General features: G+C 49.3%; 1 protein-coding gene and 1 long non-coding RNA gene across 4 annotated transcripts in view; one reads left to right on the top strand and one right to left on the bottom strand.

Annotated features, from left to right (window-relative positions):
* Positions 1–17: 17 nt before the first annotated feature.
* Positions 18–17,682, top strand: LOC139042202 (uncharacterized). The gene is made up of 3 exons (XR_011498674.1): positions 18–145; positions 2,997–3,230; positions 17,272–17,682. It is a non-coding gene; the product is annotated as an uncharacterized lncRNA (long non-coding RNA).
* Positions 631–21,835, bottom strand: part of AXL (AXL receptor tyrosine kinase) — a 28,313-nt gene continuing 7,108 nt past the window's right edge. The window contains exons 5-20 of one of the 3 annotated variants that reach the window (XM_014861012.3): positions 20,888–20,968; positions 20,639–20,754; positions 16,927–17,137; positions 16,480–16,619; positions 15,642–15,792; positions 15,402–15,428; positions 13,849–13,981; positions 13,464–13,555; positions 11,214–11,309; positions 11,001–11,078; positions 9,116–9,208; positions 8,612–8,733; positions 7,889–7,998; positions 4,783–4,942; positions 4,109–4,245; positions 631–2,482 (exon numbers count right to left, since the gene is read on the bottom strand). In XM_014861012.3, coding sequence (XP_014716498.1) covers positions 2,131–2,482; positions 4,109–4,245; positions 4,783–4,942; positions 7,889–7,998; positions 8,612–8,733; positions 9,116–9,208; positions 11,001–11,078; positions 11,214–11,309; positions 13,464–13,555; positions 13,849–13,981; positions 15,402–15,428; positions 15,642–15,792; positions 16,480–16,619; positions 16,927–17,137; positions 20,639–20,754; positions 20,888–20,968 — 2,099 coding nt within the window. In that variant the 3' untranslated portion in view covers positions 631–2,130. The remainder of the gene's footprint in view (positions 2,483–4,108; positions 4,246–4,782; positions 4,943–7,888; positions 7,999–8,611; positions 8,734–9,115; positions 9,209–11,000; positions 11,079–11,213; positions 11,310–13,463; positions 13,556–13,848; positions 13,982–15,401; positions 15,429–15,641; positions 15,793–16,479; positions 16,620–16,926; positions 17,138–20,638; positions 20,755–20,887; positions 20,969–21,835) is intronic. The other 2 variants (XM_014861013.3, XM_070499351.1) reach the window with 2 other exon arrangements.

Genomic DNA, 21,835 nt, shown 5'->3' with positions numbered 1-21,835 from the left:
TCTGCTGCCGGACACACCCAGAAACGTGTGCCCGCGATGAGTGCAAAACGCAGGGGGCTTGTTTGGCAGGAGTCCCTTTGTGGGCTGGTGGTTATCGGAGGTGTTCTGTGCCTGTGTTTCTATGTGAATCTGAACGTTTGGGTCTGTGAGTACCTGTTGTACTTTATATGTCCCTTTGTATTTGTGTCACTTTACTCTGTGTCTGTATATGTGTTACTCTAGTTTCTTCCTATTCCTGGGGAATATCTGCCTGTGCATGTGTTTGTAAATATGTTTGTATCTATGTAATTTTGTGTGTCTCTGTTACTCATATGTCTGAATTTCAGTATCTCTGTATTTGTGACCAGGTGTGCCTATGTCCATTAATTCACGTGTCTGTTACTTTAGGGGGAGGAGTGTCTCTGTGTGACCCTGTGTGAATATCTCTGTGCCTATTCCTTGCTAGGGGTTTCAGAGAGCCTGCATTTCTTTGCTTGCGTGTCTTTTTGTCTATGTGTATGTTCATTTCTACACTCTTTAGTGAGGGGAGAACTCCTAGACCCCACCAAACCTTTCTTTTTACTGAAGGGGAAACTGAGTTGCCAGGGAGGGGGGGCCACATGACAGCTGAGTGGAGACAAGAGACAAAAGTGTGGTTACAAAGTTTTATGTGATCTGAGCCCCTCTGGAGGCGCCAGAGTCCACACTCAGTACAGGGGCATGAGAGACTGGCTCAGGGGGGCAGCATGACCCAAAAGGAGAAAGATTGTCCCCTGGGGAAAGGAGGCATTCCTAAAGCATTGCACAGGCTTGAGGGAGGCGTACCCCTACAGGAGGGGAGGAGGAAGCAGAGGTGGCTAAGAAGGGGAGGGTCACAGAGAAGAATATAAGGTTAGAACCTTGGAATCGTACCTTGGAATTCTGGACCTTTAGAAGCTTACAACGTTTGAATCTTAGAACTACAGTGCCTCAAATCTTAAGATTTAGAACTGTGAATTCTTAGACCCATAACTAGCATCCTAGAAAGGCAGAATGCAGCATGGAACCTAAAGGTGTCCAACATTAGAAATCATTAGAGCTTTGTCATCTAATTAGTCACAAATAACTGTAGAGTCTTATGCTTTAGTTGCTAAGGATCCAGAATCTTGGACCGATAGAATCTAGAGTGTCTTGGAACATAGAACAGAACAACATTAGAATCTTAGAATTTAATAATCTAGAATCTTGAAGCATATGATCTAGAATCTTAGACACGTACAATCTAGGTTCTTAGACTAAGTCTTAGAACATCACATCTTAGATCACGAGACCTTAAAACCTCCATCTTTAGACTCTTAGAACTTTTGAATTGCAGTTTCTAGAATCTTAGACCTTTAGGATCCAGAATCTAACAAGAATTTCGAAGATCATAAAGTCTTAGAAACTATAACTGACCATGATTAGAATTTTAGAACTTGAGAAGATAAAATCTTGAAGCCTTATGATTTGGAGTCTTATAGCCAGAGGATTTACACTCTGAGGCTTAGAACATCAAATTTTAGAACATTAGGCCTTAGGACCTCCATATCTAGAATTGTAGAATTTTTAGAATTGTAGAATCTAGAATCTTACACCCTAAGGATTCAGAATCCTAGAAAAATAAAATCTAGAATCATGGAGGCTTAGATCCCAGAATTAGAATCTTAGAGCTTTAGCTACAAAATCTTGTGGGCTTTATCAAGAATCTCAGAACCAGAAAAATCTAGAACCACAGAATCTCAGAGCCTTAGAATATAGACCTTAGAATTTCTATGTCTAGAATCTTAGCACTTTAAAATTAAAGACTTTGGAATATCAGGTCCTTAGAACCAAAGACTTATAGCATCTTTGAAACCTAGAACCTTTGAATCTAGACTCTTTAAACCATAGAATCTAGAATTGTGGAATGTTAGACCCAGGAGGACCCCTAGAGATTGCAGTCCAACCCCTTCCTTTTACACACAGATATGAAGGCATGGAAAAGGGAGAGGATCTGTCTGGGATGGAAGGGGAATAGGTAGAAAGAAGGGGCTGCAGTTGGGAGTAAGGCCTGGAGTGGGACAGTAGGGGGGGTTCCCCCAGTGGCAGTGCCTAGCTTGGGTCCTGAGAGGGAGTCCCAGGTAGAGGGTTGTCTCAGGCTCCATCCTCCTGCCCTGGGGATGCTGGGGAGCCCCTGTCAGCAGGCAGGGTGGGGCCAGGGGCTGTGGAAGGGCAGAGGACATAGCGTCCAGCAGGATGGACCTCGGCTGCAGTGAGGCAGCTGCAGGAATCCTTAGGGTCAGGCTGTGTTGGGGGGTCAGCTCCTCCAGCAGCTCCAAGTGGTTCAGGATGACCCACACCCTCATCCATGTTGACATAGAGGATTTCGTCAGGCTCCTGGGCAGGGGGCAGGGCCTTCAGCGTGTTCTCCAGATCTTCTCGCAGCTCTGCAAAACTTGGCCGGTCCCGGGGGTTTAGCTCCCAACACCGGGACATCAGGACATACCTAGGGCAGCAAAGTGAGGGGTGGGAGACTGAGCAGGGGCTCAGAAGGGGGAACATTCTGGGAGTCTGGGGGCATTTCATGGGACTGGAGGGAACCATAGCAGTTTGGGGGCATCTATGGATTTTTGGGAATTCTCAAGAGTTTTGGGGTGGGGGGGCTGTTCTGAGAGACTCAGGAGCTGGAAAGGATCTTGGAAAGCCTCTCTGGGTATGGGGTGGTGTTCTAGTGAGCGCTTGCTAGAGCAGAGCTTCTCAGTGTGGCTCCCCAGAACAGTCTCTGGCCATCAAAGCCCTGCAAGCTGTGTTGATTTAAAATATGTGCTCAAATTCTTTGCCATTCCTCCCTTGAAAAGATGGAGCCTAGTTTCCTTCCCTTTGAGTGTGAACTGGACTTAGTGACTTGATTCTGACTTGGCAGCAGTGATGGTGTGTGTGACTTCTGAGACTAGGTTAAAAAAGGCATTGTGGCTTCTTCCTTGCTCTTTCTCTTGGAATGCTAATCTGGGGGAGGCCAGCCGCCATGTTGTGAGGAAGCTCAAGCAACACTATGGAGGGGACTGCATGACAAGGAACTGAGGCCTCCTGCTACAGCCATGGGAGTGAGCCGCCTTGAAAGCCACTTTCCAGTCTCAACCTTCAGATGGCCGCAGCCCCAGCTGACATCTTGACTGTAACCTCATTAGAAACCCTGATCCAGAATCACCCTGCTAAGCTGTTCCCAGACTCCTGACCTCTGGAAACTGTGTGAGGTAATAAATGCTTGTTGGGTTTTTTTTTCTAGCTACTGGATTTTGGGGTATAGATAACTAGTTCACCAGCTATGCAGCCTTTGGCAAGTGATTCGCCCTCTTTGTGGGCCTCAGTTTCCTTATCTCTAAATGGGAACAATAATGGTACCCATCTACCTCATATGGCTATGTAAGGAACAAATGAATTAATACCCGCAAAGCACCTAAAACAGTGCCTTCTAGTAAATTCTGTAGAAATGTTAGCTGCCCTCAGCTCTTGGAGCACCCAAGAAGGACCTGGGGAGTCTAAATCCCCAGGCTATCCCCTCCTGATCCAAGCAACATCTTCTCTTTACCCCCAAGTGCTGGATAAATGTTCTGCTCTTCTCTGAGTGTCGTGAGATGGCAAAGTTTGATAAACACTGTCCTAAAGGATCTTGAGAACATCTCAGAGGAGACCTGAGAGTTTGGAGAAGCTCAATATAACAAACTAGAGGGTTTCGCAGAGGGTCCTGGGCATTGAAGACCATCTGGGGGAAGCTTGGGTGCTCAAGAGTCTGGGATGAATTAGAATTTGCGGGGAGTGGGGGGGGTCTCAGAGCCAGGGCCCCCAGGTAAGGTTATGCAGGTTATTCATTGTTTGTGGATACCTGCCAAGGGGGCTGATCCAGCCTGCATTCCATGTACCAGGCAAAGGAGGAAAGGGCACCTTTTGCTAATTTACACCCCGTTGGCTAGCAGTGGTTCTGCAGAGCATGAGTGAGGGGGCAAGTGGGTTCCTCAACAGTTTGTGGGATTCTGTGCTGGGTTTAGAGAGTCCTGGATATTTTGGGCCATGTAGGGTGCTCAGGGTTTTGGAGTGAAATCTTGGATTTGGGGGGAGTCCTAAGGGTCCTCACAGTCCATCCAGACAGTCCACAGGCTGCTTCAGGCGGTTTCCCTGGCGCAGGTAGTCATAAATCTCGCTGTTCTCCACTCCTGGATATGGGGTTTGGCCCCGTGTGGCAATCTCCCACATTGTCACCCCAAAGGACCACTGTTGGGGGGAGGAGGGGGGAATTAGAGGGTTTCTCCTGCATAAAGAGACCCCCAAAACACAGGTTCATGGGTACACCCACACTTATGTGCACATGCATACACAACTATCTTTGTAGGTACATCACCGCTATTCACAAAACACTCTGGCACAGGTACTTTTCATGGGGTAACTTTTGTGCATGCATAGACATGCTCACCCATGCACACATTTACACACGTCAGGGATACATGACCTCATGTGTCACCCTCCACACCCTAGCTATACACATGTATACATACTTACCACTGCCTCTCCTAACCAAAACTGTCCACAGGTCCCATGTATGGACCTGCTACCATACACACATGAACAACGTGCATATCCCCAGCATGTCTGCACCATGTTTCACAGATGCCCACCGCACCCCCAGACATGCCTAGGCCATGTGGACAGGCCCCTGTGCAGGGAAGCCCTTCCATCCCTGTGAGCCCAGTGTGTGAGATGATCAAGCCACATCCGCCCACTGTTCCCTACTCCTGTAGGGGGCGCACATACCACATCACTCTTGCTGGTGTAGACGCGGTCAGCCAGACTCTCAATGGCGATCCACTTGACTGGCATCTTGGCGATGCGTCCCTGGCGGTAGTAGTCCCCATTGTAAATCTTCTTGGAGAGCCCAAAGTCCGCCACACACACGGACATGTTCTCATTCAGCCTATCCAGATTGGGGAGAGGAACAGGGTCATGGCATCGGCCCCCTCCACCAGGAAGCCTGCCTCCACTCTCAGACACTTCTTCATCTCCCACCTTGACGGTCCTGCTTGGGGTTAGGGATCTGTCTCCCCAGATCGCCCCAGACTGGGAGGGAACTGCTTTACTTCTTGTTTCCTCTGTAAAATGAGGGTGGGGATAAGGGGCTGCTGAGGGCTCTGGCTTTCTGCCAGATTCCAAGGTCTTTCCTAGGTTCTTTGGGTTTGATTCTCTGATTTAAAAAACAAAACTGTTTTCTCGAAGTATACTCTCTATATAGAAAGATGCACAATTCTTAAGTGAACAGCTTACTGAATTTTCACAAACACACCCGTGTAACCAGAACCCAGATTAAGAAACAGAACATCGTAGGACGTCTGTCTAATGGAATCCCACACAACAGAGAAAAAGAACTACTGAGACACACGATGACACGGACCGATCTCAAAATATCACACTGAGTGAAAGAAGCTGCACACAAAGGAGTACAAATTGCATGATTCCATTTATATGACACTTAAGAACAGGTGACAGAAGTCAATGGTGAGAGAAGTCTATCCAGAACAGTGGTTACCCCTCGGGGGCAGCAACTGGGAAGGGTACAAGGGAGCCTGTGGGGCCTAGAAATGTTCTTTATCTTGATCTAGTGGTGGTGGTTTATGTGGGTCTATAGACAAATAAACATTCATTGAGCTGCACACATAAGATGTGCATATTTTAGTGTATGCAAAATACACATTGGTTTTTTTAAAACATGAAAAAGAAAGAAAGAAACACACGACCAGACCTCTCTTCCTGTAATTACCCCTCCAAGGGTAACCACAATCTTCACTTCTAAAGGCATGAATTACTTTTGCTTGTTTTGTCCTTTACGTAAATAGAAGAGTCCTTGCATCTGAGCTTCCGGGATTCTGTTTTTTTAAGAATTGATTATTTCTTGCCAGAGTGATGGGCCTGGGCAATGACCAATCAAAACAGACCCTGGAGGCCCCTGATAAGCCAGGAATTAATCTTTAATTTGCTGGGTCTAGGTCCAGAGGATCACAGAAGGCTATGGAGATGGGTGATGCTTGGGCATCTAAGCTGGTGGCTAAGGAGCACGTGAGGCTTGGGGTTGTGGCCAACTGTCAAGTGGTAATGAACTATTTCAATATTTTAACAACTTAACAGAAAGCACGACGGGTGCATAACAGTTGATTGTCCACTCTGATTCTCAGTGTCATTATTACACTGGGGGCTTGACCAGGATTAGCTCAAGTTACAGACATAAAGGAAATTCCAGGGGACAGCCCTGTGGCCTAGTGGTTAAGTTTGGCATGCTCTGCTTCAGCAGGCGGGGTTCAGTTCCCAGGCGCAGACCTACACCACTTGTAGGTGACCATGTGGTGGCGGTGACCCACATACAAAATAGAGGAGGACTGGCATGGATCTTAGCTCAGGGGAAATCTTCCTCAAGCAAAAAGAGGAAGATTGGGGGGCTGGCCTGGTGGCATAGTGGTTAAGTTTGTGTGCTCTGCTTAAGTGACCTGGGGTTCGTGGGTTTGGATTCCAGGCATGGACCTATGTACCACTCATGAAGCCATGCTGTGGAGGCATCCCACATATAAAATAGAGGAAGATTGGTGCAGATGTTAGCTCAGTGACAATCTTCCTCAAGCAAAAAGAGGAAGATTGGCAACAGATGTTAGGTAAGGGCCAATGTTCCTTACTGAAAAAAAAAAGAAATTTCCATTTTGACTGAGTCTATTCAATCCTTTATATCTACTTTCCACTTAACTGGAAATACAGGGAACAGAGGAACAAGGCAAATGCCACCACAAGGAAACAGACACATCTTATATACGGAAATCCTACAAGACAACTGGGCTGATCTCTTCCAAAAGAATATGCCATAAAAATATACAAAGATGGTGGCAGTGGGGGGAGGCTATTGTAGATTAAGAGAGACCAAAGGGGCATAACAACCAAATGCCATGTGGGAACCTTGCATAGATCCTGGATCAGGGGAAAAATAGCCCTAAAAGACATTTCGGAGGACAATTGGAAGCTTTTAAATATGGATTGGATATTAGGTAGTGTAACAGAATTATTTTGTTAATCTAATTAGAATTGTGATAACAGAACTGTGATTGGGCGTAAGTCCTTATTTTAGGAGATACCTACTGAAGACTTAGGGGTGAGGTGTCACCATCTCAGCAACTTACTTTCCAGTGGTCGTGAGAGGAGAGAGAGAAAGACAGCCAAGAGAGGAGAAATGTGACAAAATCTCCACAACGAGGCTATATGGGTGTTCGTTGTACAATTCTTTCAACTTTTCTGTAGATTGGGTTTTTCCAAAACAAAACTTGGGGGGAATAAAGAAATTTCCATATTCCCAAGAGTTGTGACCATTTACACGTCTTACAGAAGATTGTCTGATTCTCCAGCTCCAATTTCTATGAGCCAAACATGGTCATGAGGCTGATATTCTAAGCCTGTGTTTGTTTACACACACACAAACACACACACCGCCCGCCCTAGTTCTGGCCTATTTTCTGCTTTTCCATTGCATTGCTGGAGGGTCTGGTCTCCTTATCCAATGTGGCCTCTCTCCAAGGGCAGCCGTAGGCAAGACACTCAGCATGGAGGGGGACAGAGATGAGGCTCAAATGTCACCACCCTCATCGGTCACCTATGTCCCTTTGCTCACCCCCTGCTGCTTACTGAGCCCAGCCTCTTGCCTCTTCTCTCTCCACATCCAAATACTCCAGAATCTCAGTGTAGGGCCCACCTCCTCCAGGAAGCCTTCCCCAAACCCCTTGCTGACCTCTCTATCTCTGTCCTGAGTTCTGACCTGCCCCCTCTTCCATCCTGGGAAGGAGGTAAGGAACTCTGAAGGAGGGGGGCGGTCCCAGGAAGGCTTGACACTCACATGCAGTTTCTGGCGGCCAGATCCCGGTGTATGAATCTCTTGGTACTCAGATACTCCATGCCACTGGCAATGTCTGCCATAAACTTCACCAGCATCTGAGTGGGCAGGAACTGAGGGGCCAGGGCAGGTGGGAATAGAAGTCAGCAGAGTTCCCGAGATCCCTCCCGCCCCGCTTCCTGTGTGTGCCTGTCTCTGCTCTGCAGTGGTTTCCCATGGCTCCAAGAATTAAACTCAACTTCTTCCCAAGAAGGCCCTGTATAATCCCCTCCTGCCTTCCTCTCCAACTGGATCCCCTACTGTTCTTGCTCTCAACATATGCTCCGGCTAGGGGCCTCCTTTTTGGTCTTCAAACAAGCCATGCTTGTTCCTACCACTGAGCCTTTGCCCGTGCTGTGCCCTCTGCTGGGACTGCTTCCTCCAGATCTCCCCATCTCCCTCCAGCGGGCTCCTCCTTCAAGGTCACCTCCTCAGTGAGACCTTTCCTGGCCACTCAAACGAATTGCATGGGTTCCCTATCATTCATCCCACTCTATTTCCTTCCTAGCACTTAAATTATCTCGCTTATTTATTTGTTAAGTTGTTTATTGCGTGGTCCCCCCACTGGCAGACAGCTCCATGAGAACAAGCTCTTGGTCACCATGTCTTCCCAGTGTCTGAGCAGCCCTGGGTCCCTGGTGGGTGCTCACTGTATACTGGTGGACCAGAAGATTAAGTGCCTCTCACCACTGGCTGGTCCCCGAGCCGGGAATAGAGAAGGAAACTGTGTAGGTCTCCATGTTTCATGAAAGGTAAGATGACCACAGGTGCCGGGAAGCCCTCTCGTTCGGAACCCTGGAAACAGACGCCTGAACCCCCCAGGTAGCCCTGTCACTCCAGTTGGGCAGAAGGGGAAGCCATCCCCTCTCCCAGCTCTGTCTCTCCCTCCCCGTCAAATCTGGCCTCCACATTGTTGGGAGGGGTGGCAGGGACCGAGCTTCAGAGCCATTTCCAGCACAGTTCCCAGACATGTTTCCCTGAGCCCTCCTGGGGACCTCAGCTATTTCTGGGAAAGGTCAGAGGTCACATTCCAAGCTGAGAGAGAGCAGAAGGAGGTGGGGGAGCTTGATATTTCTGAGGGAGGGGGGAACAGGGAGCCTGGAGGTTTGATTTTCCCAGTGCCTGAGGGAGGGGTCTTCCCTCTGATGCGGCCTCCATGGGACCTGGACCCTCTAAACGCGCCTCCCTCACCGATGAGCCTCATGACGTTGGGGTGGTCGAATTCCTTCATGCAGACGGCTTCACTCAGGAAGTCCTCCAGCTCTGACCTTGTGCAGATGGCAACTTAGGGGAGAGAAGAGGGTGAATGAGGAGGAAGGAGGGAGAGGGAGGGCTCTTTCGCTCCTCCTCCTCTCCTTCATCATCATCATCATCTTCATCAGACGTGATTAGTAAGTCCCAGGTGCTGTGCTCAGCACTTTACATGTATTAACTCCTTTACTCCCCTGAGGTACTACTATTATTATCCTCCTTTAAAGATGGGGAAACCAAGGCACAGAATGGTTAAGGAACCTACCTAGGCACACACAGCTTGCCAGTAGTATAGGCAGAATTCAAACCCAAGCAGTCTGGCTCTCGGGTTCATGTGCTCACACCCTGCTAGGCTGCTCCCAGCACATTTCCCACAGCCCTGGGGATCCATATGATCCCTGGATTATCCCTGTTTTACAATTCAGGACACTGGATCATAGAGGCAGCGTGACTTGCCCAAGGTCGCAGAGCTGGGATTCAAACCCAGGTGGAGAATATAACCTGGTACATAGGAGGTGATCCATAATGAATGAATGAGTGAGAGAGTGACAACTCCTTAGCCCACGCTTTTAGCTCCTGTGATTCAGAACGGATCAATCCTCCCTCACTTCCAGCCCCCGCCTGACCCTCTATGCTTCTTCTCTGTGTGGAAAGGACTTGGCCCTGGACATCCTATGCTGTGTGACCCTGGACTGGGTCCTGTTCTCTCTGATGATTTAAGTAATATAGTTGCAGTCCACATTAATTACACATACTGTTGCCATCCCCAGTATTAAGTGCTTTGCCTGACAACACCCTCAAAGGTAGGAACATTATGATCCTTTATTCCAGATGAGGAAGGGGGGGCTTAGAGAGGGAAAGTCACTTGCCTGAGATCACACAGCACATAAATGATGAAGCCAGGTGTGCCTCATTCCAGACCTTTCCCTGCTCTGCCACATATCACAGGGGCCTGGCCCCTGAAAACTACATTTCCCAGGCTCCCTTTCCTGCTGATTTCCTGTTAGAGTTTGCCAAGAGGAAGCACTGAAGGGAGACTAGCAGGTGGGCAGGAAGAGGGGAAAAGCCAGGGTATTTGACCCTCTCTCTTTCTACTTCCAGTATTGCCTTGGTGGTGGCTGTGTCTCCTTTGTGTTTTTTTTTCTTTTTTGAGGAAGATTAGCCCTGAGCTAACTACTGCCAATCCTCCTCTTTTTGCTGAGGAAGACTGGCCCTGAGCTAACACCCAAGCCCATCTTCCTCTACTTTATACGTGGGATGCCTACCACAGCATGGCTTTTGCCAAGTTGTGCCATGTCCGCACCTGGGATCCGAACTGGCGAACCCTGGGCCGCGGACAAGCAGACCGTGCGAACTTAACTGCTGCGCCACCAGGCCAGCCCCTCCTTTGTGTTTTAAGCTCTCACAAGGTAGCTCCTAACTCTGTGATTCCCAAATCTCACCAGGTGTCCCTGGCCATGGGATCCGGTAACACCACTTCCTCCCCCTGCCCTTCATGCCCACGGGTGGAAGTGACAGTACTGCTGCTGCTAATCTCTAGGTTGCCTCACTGCCCCCAGTTCTTCCTTCAGTCCTTCCTACACCTCTGTAGTAATCTCCTCATATTAAATTCCTTCTGTGGAAGTACCTGGCATGGACTCCGTTTCCTGTCTGAAAACACTGAGATTCTATGCTAGGGCTAATTTGCCATTAACTCTTCTGCATTTCTGCCTCCTTAGGGGCATAGGGAAGGAGTGTGGGTTTAGAGAATGGGGTCCCAAATGGTGCGTATGTATGCATATGCATATATGCATGTATGCACATGTATCACACAATGAAGACTCACTCTTCATTGTCTTCACAGCCACCTTGAGGATGGAGTCGTCCTGGTTGAGCTGGCCCTCCATCACAGCTCCAAACTCTCCTGTGGGAGACCAGAAGGAGACATTGACCTCAGGCAGGCCTGTGGGGACTGCATTCCCTGTGGTTGGGTTTAGGAGAGGAAGTGCAGGACTTTAGGGTTCAGGGGCATGTGTGTACACGTGCTGGGGGCACTCACCTTCTCCCAGGGTCTTCCCCAGGGCCACCTTATGCCGGTCCACCATCACATCCCGCAGCTTCTCCTTCAGCTCTTCGCTGATGCCCAGGCTGTTCACTGCATTGGTGATGAGGGGAGAGGAGGACAGTGTATGGACAGAGACATGGAGCAGGGCTCACATTCAGGTGACACTCACCAATAGGGATATATTCATTGTTAAAATACCAAAATACTTCTGCATTCATACAAAAATGGCTACTGCCCTAGGCATCCCTCCACCCCCACCCTATCTCCTCTTCTAGGCTCCCTGAATCGTCCCCCAGAATAGCAACTAAGAGGTTAAAGCCTGCCACATAATCTTGCTCCAGTAGGCACCTGATTGGTCAGTGTCCTGCCATGTCAATTGTTAAAAATATTAACTTCTCATTGAAGTATAATCTGCATAAATCATAACTGAGAAGCTCAATGGATTTTCCAAACCAAACACAACTGTGTGACTGGCACTCGGGTCAAGAACAGACCATGACCTGTTCTCTCAGGGTAGTCATTTTCCTGACTTCTCTGACCACAGATTAGTCCTGTCTGTTTTGGGATGTCATAAACATGGAATCACTTACTATGTTCTCTTTTGTGTCTGGCTTCTTTCACTCAACATGACATCTATGAGATAGTCGCAGTGTAGCTGTTGAGTGTAACTGTAATTTATTCATTCTCATTGCGGTATAGCAACAGTTCTCAAACTTATTGGCCTCAGGATCTCTTTACATTCTTAAAATTATTGAGGACCGCAAAGAGCTTTTGTTTATGTGGGTTATCTATATTGATATTTATTGAATTCAGAATTAAAACGGAGAGATTTTTAAATCCCAAGAATATACAAGCACATGTTCCATCGACCGTCAGAGTGATGACATCATCACACATTAGGAAGCCTCTGGAAAACTCCATTGAACGCTCACCAGAGAAGGAAAGAGCAAAAGGGCAAGTAATGTCTTGGTATTATTATGAAAATAGTTCGACCTCATGGACACCCTGCCAAGGTCTTGGGGCCCCCGGGACTCGGATCACACTTTGAGAACTGCTGTGGCGTATTATTCCATTAGATCACTGTGACCTCCTCGCTTCCTTTTCCTTCTCTGCTTAAATAAATGTCTTTCCCAGACCCTCTGGACATCTCCCTGGGGCCCTGGCAGCCTTCTCACTGTGTGCTAGGAAGAGACCTAACTCTGTCTCTTTTCTTTCTGGATTTAAGTTTCCCCAATTGGAAAGATGGGACCCTCCATAACTCTATAATCTTCTAACAGGAAGTTGATAGTTCTAGGAATCTATGATTTTCAAGATTCTGAGGGTCTATAGTAGTGAGCCTATACTTTTTCAGGCCAAGGTTGATTCTACCTCTCTAACATTCTGTAATTCCCAGAGGCAGGTAAAGGGATGAGCTTCAGAGCAAAAGTGCCTGGGTTCGAATCCCAGCTCTCCAACTTACAAGCTGTGTGGCCTTGAGGAAGTTACTTAGCCACTCTATGCCACAGCTTCCTCATCTGTGAAGTGCAGGGGATAACGCACCTACCTCATTGGGTTGTCGTGAGGATTAAATTAAGTGATATATACAATGCGCCTAGAACAGCACCTGTCACATAGGAAGTGCCAGGGTTGGCTGATATCATCATCATCCCCATCATCATATCTCAACCTTATCTCAGCAGCAGCATCTTCTTCATCATTGTCATTATCATCTTTATCACCAACATTATCATGATTACATTGTTCTAAGATCCTATGATTCTGAGGTTTGGTGTTTTTTGTTTTGTTTTGTTTTTTTTTTTGAGGAAGATTAGCCCTGAGCTAACTACTGCCAGTCCTCCTCTTTTTGATGAGGAAGCCTGGCCCTGAGCTAACATCTGTGCCCATCTTCCTCTACTTTATATGTGGGACGCCTACCACAGCATGGCTTGCCAAGCGGTGCCAAGTCCGCACTCAGGATCCAAACCAGCGAACCCCAGGCCGCCGAGAAGCAGAATGTGCGAACTTAACCGCTGCACCACCGGGCCAGCCCTGGTGTTTCTAAGATTTACTGTGTCTAAGATTTTATTATTCTAAGGTTCTGTGTGGTTCAACAATTCCGTTTTTCTTAGAGTCTGTGCTTCTAACATCCTAGTATTCCAAGGCCTTCAGAAACTTTTGATTCATGCTTCTACAGAAGCCCAGCAGGCCCAAACTTCTACACTTGTTAGCCCCAAACCAGGGCAGGGAGGCATCGGGTTCACTTACAGGTGGCTTCAGTGGTCCGCCGACTGTAGGACTTGCGAACGCGGTATCTGACCACCAGCTCGCCCCTCTCCACTGTTGGTTCAAACACCTCTCTGGGGAGAATCGAGAGATGACAGCAGGGCAGAACCATGTGGAACCCCCTCCTTCCACAAGCAGTGAGAGCAAGCATCATCCCAACCCCAAGCCTTGCTTGCCCTCTCCTCCTGCATTTGCCGAGCATGTCTTGGTCTGCTACCTCCTGCCTTCCCTTCATTCTCCAGACTCTTGCCCTCATCCTAATTCTTGGTAATCTGTCCTCCTGCACTAGCCTCCTGATGATGTCCCCACCTCCAGCCTCTCCATCCTAGTCCACATTGGCCTCCCTACCCATGTAGTTCCAACTCACCCATAGCGCGTCTCCTTCTTCCGCCGGTGGACGAGGAACAGGGCCAAGATGAGGACACAGGCAGCAGCCACAACTGCTCCCAGCAGTACATACCACCAGGGCCACGAGAAGGCAGGGGCTGGGGGTTCACTCACTGTCAGGGGGTATGGGGGACAGGTCATGGCTGAGGCCCTTGATCCAGCTCCCCAGGACCCAAGGTGGTGTTGTTGGAGGGAGGCAGATGTGGACATATTGGATGAAGTATGTGATAGGTGCATTCACATAATCAAGGAGACTGGGCTGGGCAAGGCATGCGATGGATATGCTATGAGTATGTGTTAAAGTAGGAGCATGAAACTCGTAGGAGGGATGAGGTGAGCTAAGAGTGGGAGGGAGGGGTGGGGTGAGTTAAGAGTGGGATGGACACTTGAGGAGTGTGCAATGAGTGTGGAAGGAGTGTGGGATGGGAGTGAGAGGCTTGTGCAGAATGATTTATGAGTGTGCAAGGAGGGCTGGATGAGCATGGAATGTGTGTGAGTAAATCTCAAGTAGTATAGGTGTGTGTGATATGTATGATGATTGTGCAAGGATGGCAGACTAGGGCGTAGAAAAACAGGTGAGTAGGGGAGAGAATACATGCAGTGTAGGAAGAGTGCATGAGGCATGTGTAAAGAATATGCAAGGAGTGTGAGGCTCTTGGGACAAATGGCCATGGAATATTTTTGAGGAGTGTGTAGTGACTGTAGAAGAGTTTTCATAATGCGAGGGATGAGAGTGAAGTAAATGTGCAAAGGAATGTGGTGTGCAAAGGAGTGTGTACAGAGTGTCAGATGGATGTTGGAGGAGTTTGTGGCATGTGAGTGAGGAATATTCAAGGAGTTTTAGATGCAAGGAGTGAGCAGGGATTTGTAAGGATATAACTTCGGTGTGAGAGGAGTGTGCAATGAGAATGTAAAAGGCATGGGAAGGGCAGATGAGGAGCATGGGATGAATGGAAAGGGTGTGCAAAAAGGAGGGAGTGATTAGAAGAAATATTACAATGGGATGAACGTGAAAGGATGATGGGATTAGTGTGGAAAGGGTATGCAAAGAAATGTAGGAAGGCATGAGAGGAATAAGTAAGGGTTGTGGATTGATTTACAAGAGGCGGGCTGTAATAGTGCTAGGAGGGTACAATGGGTGTTGGAGGAATGTTTGAGAATTGTTGAAGAAATATTTGAGATATGAGGGAGATAACTCATCTGTACATCCATCCATCCATCTATCCATCCGTCTACCCACCCAGTTATTCATTCATCCACCCATCTACCCACCTGTCCATCTACCCATCCATCCATCCTTCCTTCCATCCATATACCCATCCATCCACCCATATTCCATTCACTGAGTACCTACAATGTGCTGGGCCATTATAGACACCTCCATCAAGGACCACACAAACCCAAGAAGTAGAGAATTAGAGTGATGAGTTTGAGAAACATGAAAGGGATATACAAAGAGTATGTGTGTGTTTATGGGATCCTCATTGGGCATTGAGGGAAGGGAGGGAGTAGAGGGGGTGCATAAGCCCTTACCCAGCTGGTGGATTGGCTGTCCTTGCTCTGTGAATAGAAAGGACAGAGGGAGGATATGCTCAGAGAGGACAAGACTTGTGTGACACAGGGGAGGGAGTGAGGCTCTCAGTAAGGTTCCCGGTAGGACCAGAGCCTAGATTGGGGTAACACTGAAAGGTACAGGGAGCAAGTCAGGGGCATCTGGAGAGACAAGGTCCTTGTGGATAGGCTGAAGGGGGCTGAGCATGGCTTTGGAGTTACCTGGGCGCCAGGGCTCCAGGAGCACAGGGAGGCTCCATGGTCCATCCCCAGCAGCAGTGTAGGCTGCCACACACACGGTCAGGTTGGGCACAGTCCCATCCCCCCGAAGCTCCAGGGTCACCTCTCGCTTTAGCCCTATGTCCATTAGCACCTAGGACGTCCAGACGTGACATGAGGGTAGAGCCCCAGTCCCCTAACTTGTAAGCCTTTAGCCTTGGCCTCAACTCCCCATCTTTCTCAAAGCCCTCTGCTTATCTCCAGCCTCTCATCATCTACCTCCTCCCACCCTTCATCTCCTATCCCCAACCCTTCCCTCTCCGTTCTCCATCCCTGTGCCCAACAAAGTATCAGCTCCACCAGGACCAGGACTTCGTCTCACTCACTGTCGTGTCCTCAAGTCCTAGCACAGTGCGTGGCACACAGTACTTTTGCTGAAGAACTGAATTCTCATCTTTTCACCCTCATCTCTCCATCCCCTTCGAACTCCCCATCCTCTTTCCCACCCCATCTCTCTACCCCAGGGGTGCTGCTTGCTCAGAGAGTACCATGATGCCTATTAGGAAAAGGCGCCCCTTCCTCAAGATGCTGTACAACTATCTGCTGTAAAATCATCATAGTGAACATATAAGTCTACTGAAACACTTTTTACAATGATGCATAAATAGCCATTCTCTAACCCTCCTAGACTCCTTTAACCACCCTAGAATGTGCTCTCTTAGGCGTAGTGTGATTGTGTACTACCCAACCTGCACAACTGTCCACATCTGCCCTCTCATCTCCTCCTCCCCATCTCCCTCCTCCCCAGCCACTCCACCCAAACGCAGTCAGCAGCACCCACCTCTGGGGTGTCCTGGCCTCGATAGGCCAGCCGGTACCCTAACAGGGTGCCCTGCAGGGGCGCCCTTGGCTCCTGCCAACGCACGAGGGCTTGGCTCCCATTCCGCATGGCGCTAACATTCTCGGGGGGGCCCAGGGGCACTGGAGGACAGGGAAGAGGGGAAGCTGGCACCCCTACCTCTTCCTGACCCCCACCCCTGTTCCCAGGAAGCAGTGGCAGGGTGCAAAGGGCATGCGCATGGGCAACTCATGTAGGCCTCCTGTGAGTGGAAGCACAAGGAGAGATGCCAGTGGGCTGTGCTGAGGAGTCAGGGACGGGATGGGAAGGAGACTGAGGCCACAAGGGGTAAATGGATGAGAGGAGATGCTGGGGGTGGTACTGATGTTAACAACGTCCAGGGCGGGCAGCACACAACATCTCCTCCCCCTGACACCAGCCCCTTCTTACCTCCCTCTGACGTCTCCACGGGAAGCCAATGGGTCCAGGGTGAGGGGCCCTGGGTACTGGCACACGCCACCCGGATGTGATAAGGGGTATGAGGATGGAGGCTGCCCAGCCGAATTCGGTGAGGGGGAACAGATGCTTGCAAGGTGAGGGGCTCCTCTGGGGGGTCTGGCTCTCCCAGCCAGATGCCCACCCCATCGTCTGACAGCACAGCCTGAGGAGAGAGAAGGAGGCATGAGGACAGGATGGCCACATAATCACACAAAATGGTCATACAACTCTCGATGGTGGTGATCCTAGTGTGACGACACAGTTTTGCAAGGATATGTGTGTATGTGTATGTTGCAGCTCCATGCTAGTACCACATGGGCACCTGCATTTGCAAAATGAGGAGACCACCCAGCTGCACGATGTGGCTCTGTCATCACTGGTGAAAGCCACGTCTGGCAAGACTTTCCCTCTCTGAGCCTCAGTTTCGTCATCTGGAAAATGGGACAACTGCACAGTGCACGGCAGGTAGTCAGCATCAACAATAATAATAACAATGACATTTAACCACAGGCAAAAGCAATGTCCTACAATAGAAATCAGAGGAGTGCGCATCTCTGGGGGCTGAGGGAGCCTTCTGGGGGGCTGGGAAGGGTCTGCACCTTGATTTGGAGGGTGGTTACATGGATGAAACCGCAGGTTAAACAATCTGAGTGTACACCAAAGATGATGCACATTATGTAGATCTTAATAAAAAGAGAAAAACCCTTCACAAATCTGAGTTCATCTGACTTTCTTCTCAGCCCTTCCTTGTGGGTACTGTGTGTATCCCCATGATCCAGATGAAGACACTGAGGCTTGGAGAGATGGAATCACTTGTCCGAGGTCACCAGCTTGTCACTGAACCTGAACCCCCTCCTGTCTTCAAAATCTTTGCCATGCTTACAGTAAGAATGTCCATTTAAGAACATCAATAATAGTAACAATACTTCTCTTCTGTCCAGAGAGATGGTGCAACTTAGCACTGAAGAGCATGGACGCTGGATCTGAGGTTCAAATCCAGCCTCCACCATTCCCCAGCCCTGTGCCTCAGTTTCCTCCTCTGTAAAATGGGATAACAACAATGGCTCCTACTTCACAAGGTTGACTGAATTGACGCTTCTAAGCGTTTAAAAGAGTGCCTGTGCATACTGAGTGTTTGTCATTATTATTTTGTGTGTGTGTGAGGTTACCTGGCCACAAGTGCCAAACTCTGCACACCCTGCACAGTTGCACAGGTGGACACACCCACCTGGTCCTCAGGAATGGCATGATCAGGATGGTAGGGGCTACAGCTGGGGAATACACATGCACAGCCCTGCCGCCCAGAACCACAAACACACCACAGCCATACAACTCACAGGCACACACCTCAGGAGTGCTGCCTTCACCCGAGGGAGCAACCAAGTGATCCAACCACACCGCCACACAATGTGTTGGGAAGGAGTTTACTGCTTAAGGGTGTGGGCTCTGAAGCCAGATTCCTTGAGTGCAAGTCCTGGCTTGGATAGTATTTACTGTGTGACCTAGAGTGAGTGTCTTAACTTCTCTGAATCTCAGTTGCTGTCTTTGGAAAATGGGCACGCAAGAGTCCCTACCTGGCAGGGTGTGAGGTTTAATGACACGGTGCATATAAACTGGTTTGCACACCCTATCAACAGCTAACATTTCTTGTGTGCCAACAAGGTACCGAGCACCCTGGCAACCACATTCCTGGATGAATTAATTGACTTCTTACCACCACCCTAGGGGGTCAATTTCTTTTTTCATTCCCGTTTTACACATGAGGAAACAGAGGCCCAGAGAAGTTCAACAGCTTGCCCAGAGTCACACAGCCCCAATATGGGGAGATGATACCACCACGAGGCCTGGGGAGGGTTGAGTAGATGGTGGGTGGCATGATGCGGGGACGCTGTCCCCATGCCTGCTCTCTGACCCACAGTGACAAACAGGAAGGGGAAGCTCTGCCGGGACAAAGGGGACATGGGTGCAGACGGCCAGCCTCCCCCTACCCACTCCCACTTCTCTTTTCTCTAGGATGGCTGTGACCCTCCGGTTTGAACCCTTCAGCCCCAGCCCACACACAGCAGGAAGTGAGACCCAGAGAGGAAGAACACACACTTCCGCTTTCCTGCGGACACTGGATGGATGCGGGTTAAGGGTACAGCTGATGCCTGACCTGGCATTTGAGGTGTCCCCAATAGGCCTGGCTTCTGGGATGGAATCGGTTTTATCTTTTTTAGCCATTGGAAGGGCACGTCACTTCCCCTCTCTGGGCCTCAGTTTCTTACCTTGAAAACGGGAAGATTAATGGCCATTATCTTCTAGGGTTAAAATGACAAGTGACTGAGGTTGTGTCCAGCGCATGTAATTATAAGAAAGACAACTCCTGTTTAATCAAGCAAAGGCTCTAAACGGTCTCTAAGGAGGTAAGGAGCACTGTTTGGGTTTGGTGAGACAAGGGTTTGAATCCCGCCGCTGCTACTCCCTGGCTGTGACCTGGGGCAAGTTGCTTAACTGCTCTGAGCCTTAGTTTCTTCATCTGGAAAATGCGTGGACCCATAGATCCTGCTTCACAAACACACAAGGAAGTGTGTGTGAAGCCATCAGACAAGGCCCAGCACATAGTTGACACTCAATAAAAGTGGGTCGTTATTAACTATTGTCATCTCCCTTCACAGGCACTGTACCACCCTCACTCCACCTTCCAAGCCTCAGAGAACTTCAGGCCAGAACTGGACCTTGCATTCAGAGATCTGTGTTTGTTTGGGTTTTTTCCTTATTCTGGAATAGGAACAACTTGGGTGCAGAAGGCTGGGTCTAGCTTGTTGCAGTTGTCAGGTATTCTTCCAGCAAATATTTTCTAGTCTATGTCTGGCTCTGTGTTGGGCGATCATGAGGACAAGGTGACTGAGACAGCCCGGCCCCGCCCTCTCAGAGCTCACAGTTCAGTGGGAGACAGACTCACCTCCTGACAATGACAACCCAGAGTGCTCAGGGCTGGGAGGGGAGAAGCACAGGGCCGTGGGTACCCAGGGGTGACAGAGGTGGCTCTGGGCCCTGCTGTCTCAGGGTTCCCATTCCGGCTAGAGTCAATATCATTAACACTAAAAAAAAAATTAAAACAGCTAATACAGTCACGTGTCACTTAACGACGGGGATACAGTCTGAGAAATGCGTCGTTAGGCGACTTCGTTGTTGTGCGAAACATCATAGAGTGTACTTACGCAAACCTAGATGGTATAGTTTACTACACATCTAGGCTATGTGGCACTAATCTCATGGGCCACCGTCATATATGCGACCCATTGTTGACTGAAACATGGTTAGGTGGTGCATGACTGTAGCTTATTGTGCATTATCTATGTTCCAGATACTATTTTAAGTTTGTTACTTGTGTTCACACATGGAATTCTCACAAGCCTATCAGGTAGGTACTACCATTATGCCCATTTTATAGATGAGAGAACTGAGCCCCAGAGAGGTTAAGTCACCTCCCCAAGCTCAGGCAGCCAGCAGCTGGTGGAGCCAGGATCTGGACCCAGGACATCTGCCTTAACCAGAGGTTCTATTGCCTCTCAACACATGAATGGCTGGGAAGGGCTGGTTTCCTAGGGAGGTGATGAGGGCTTGTGGGTGTGGGTGGAAGGAGGGCTGAGACTGAGGCGAGCAAAGTCTGAGGACTCACCTGCAGGGTGCAGTGGGTGAGGGGGTAGATGCCACTCAGGCCTGGTGTCCAAGCCACCTCCAGCTCCGTGGGCTGGCTGGAAACCAGGTGGAGGTCACGGGGCCGCTGGGGGAGCACTGTGGACAGATGACGGGAGGGACTGACCCTCAGATGCTTTTGCCCAAAGCTCCCCACCCTTCCCTCTACCCCAGCTCTGACATTTGACCCTCACCCTCTGACACCCAGCTCCCCAGCTCCCTTTCCTGTCACCTTTGATGGTGGCTGTGCGGGATGTGGTGACCCCCTTGGCATTATGGGCTTCACAGGAGAAAGAAGATGTCTTGTTCAGGCCTGAGGAGTCATATAAAGAAGGGGCCCAGTGTCAGAGAGGGGAGGGCTTCCTGGGTCATGCCGGGCTGCCCCCTACCATGGCCCATCTGACAGGGTCAGTACAGCTCACACGGCACCTGCTTGAAGGGAGAGTTCGGGAAGGGGAGGCAATGGCCTGGGAACACAGGCCTCCATCCCCATACATGATGACAGGCCCATGGCCCAGCTCTAATGCCCCACCACACAGACACACATACAGACAGACACACACACATGCACAGATATAGACACACGTAAACACACACTCACATGCATACGCACACAGACACACACCCCCTCACACACACTTATGCATGGATAGAGACACACGTACATACCCAGACACACATGCATAGACACACACAGTTATACACACACACAAATACATTTACTCCTACATAGACACACCAGACACATATACCAACACACACAATTATACACACAGATATACATAGAAACACACAGTCACATACAGAAACATACTCATACCTAGAGACACAAGACACATACAAGAATGCACACTCACACACAGACACACACATACATGCATGAACACAGTCATGCTGAGCCACACAGGCACACACAGAGGCACATACAACTAATAGACACACCTGGTGTATGTAACAGTTCCCCCTGGGTGTGTGTAAATGTGGAGGCGTTTGTTCATTCATGAGCTCTGCTCCTACCCACCCCTCTTCCCCTCACTCACTGCTCCCTGGCTGCTCACTCTGCTCTAGCCACACTGGCCTCCTGGTGTTTCTGGAACACAGGCTCAAGCACATTCCCCACTCAGAACTTTGCACTTCTGTCCCTTCTGCTTGGAACAGGCTTCCCACAGATATCCACACG

This window comes from Equus asinus, chromosome 26, assembly GCF_041296235.1.
Source record: "Equus asinus isolate D_3611 breed Donkey chromosome 26, EquAss-T2T_v2, whole genome shotgun sequence".
In the NCBI taxonomy this organism is placed as follows: domain Eukaryota; kingdom Metazoa; phylum Chordata; class Mammalia; order Perissodactyla; family Equidae; genus Equus; species Equus asinus.
This window is presented reverse-complemented; position numbering and strand designations above follow the sequence as displayed.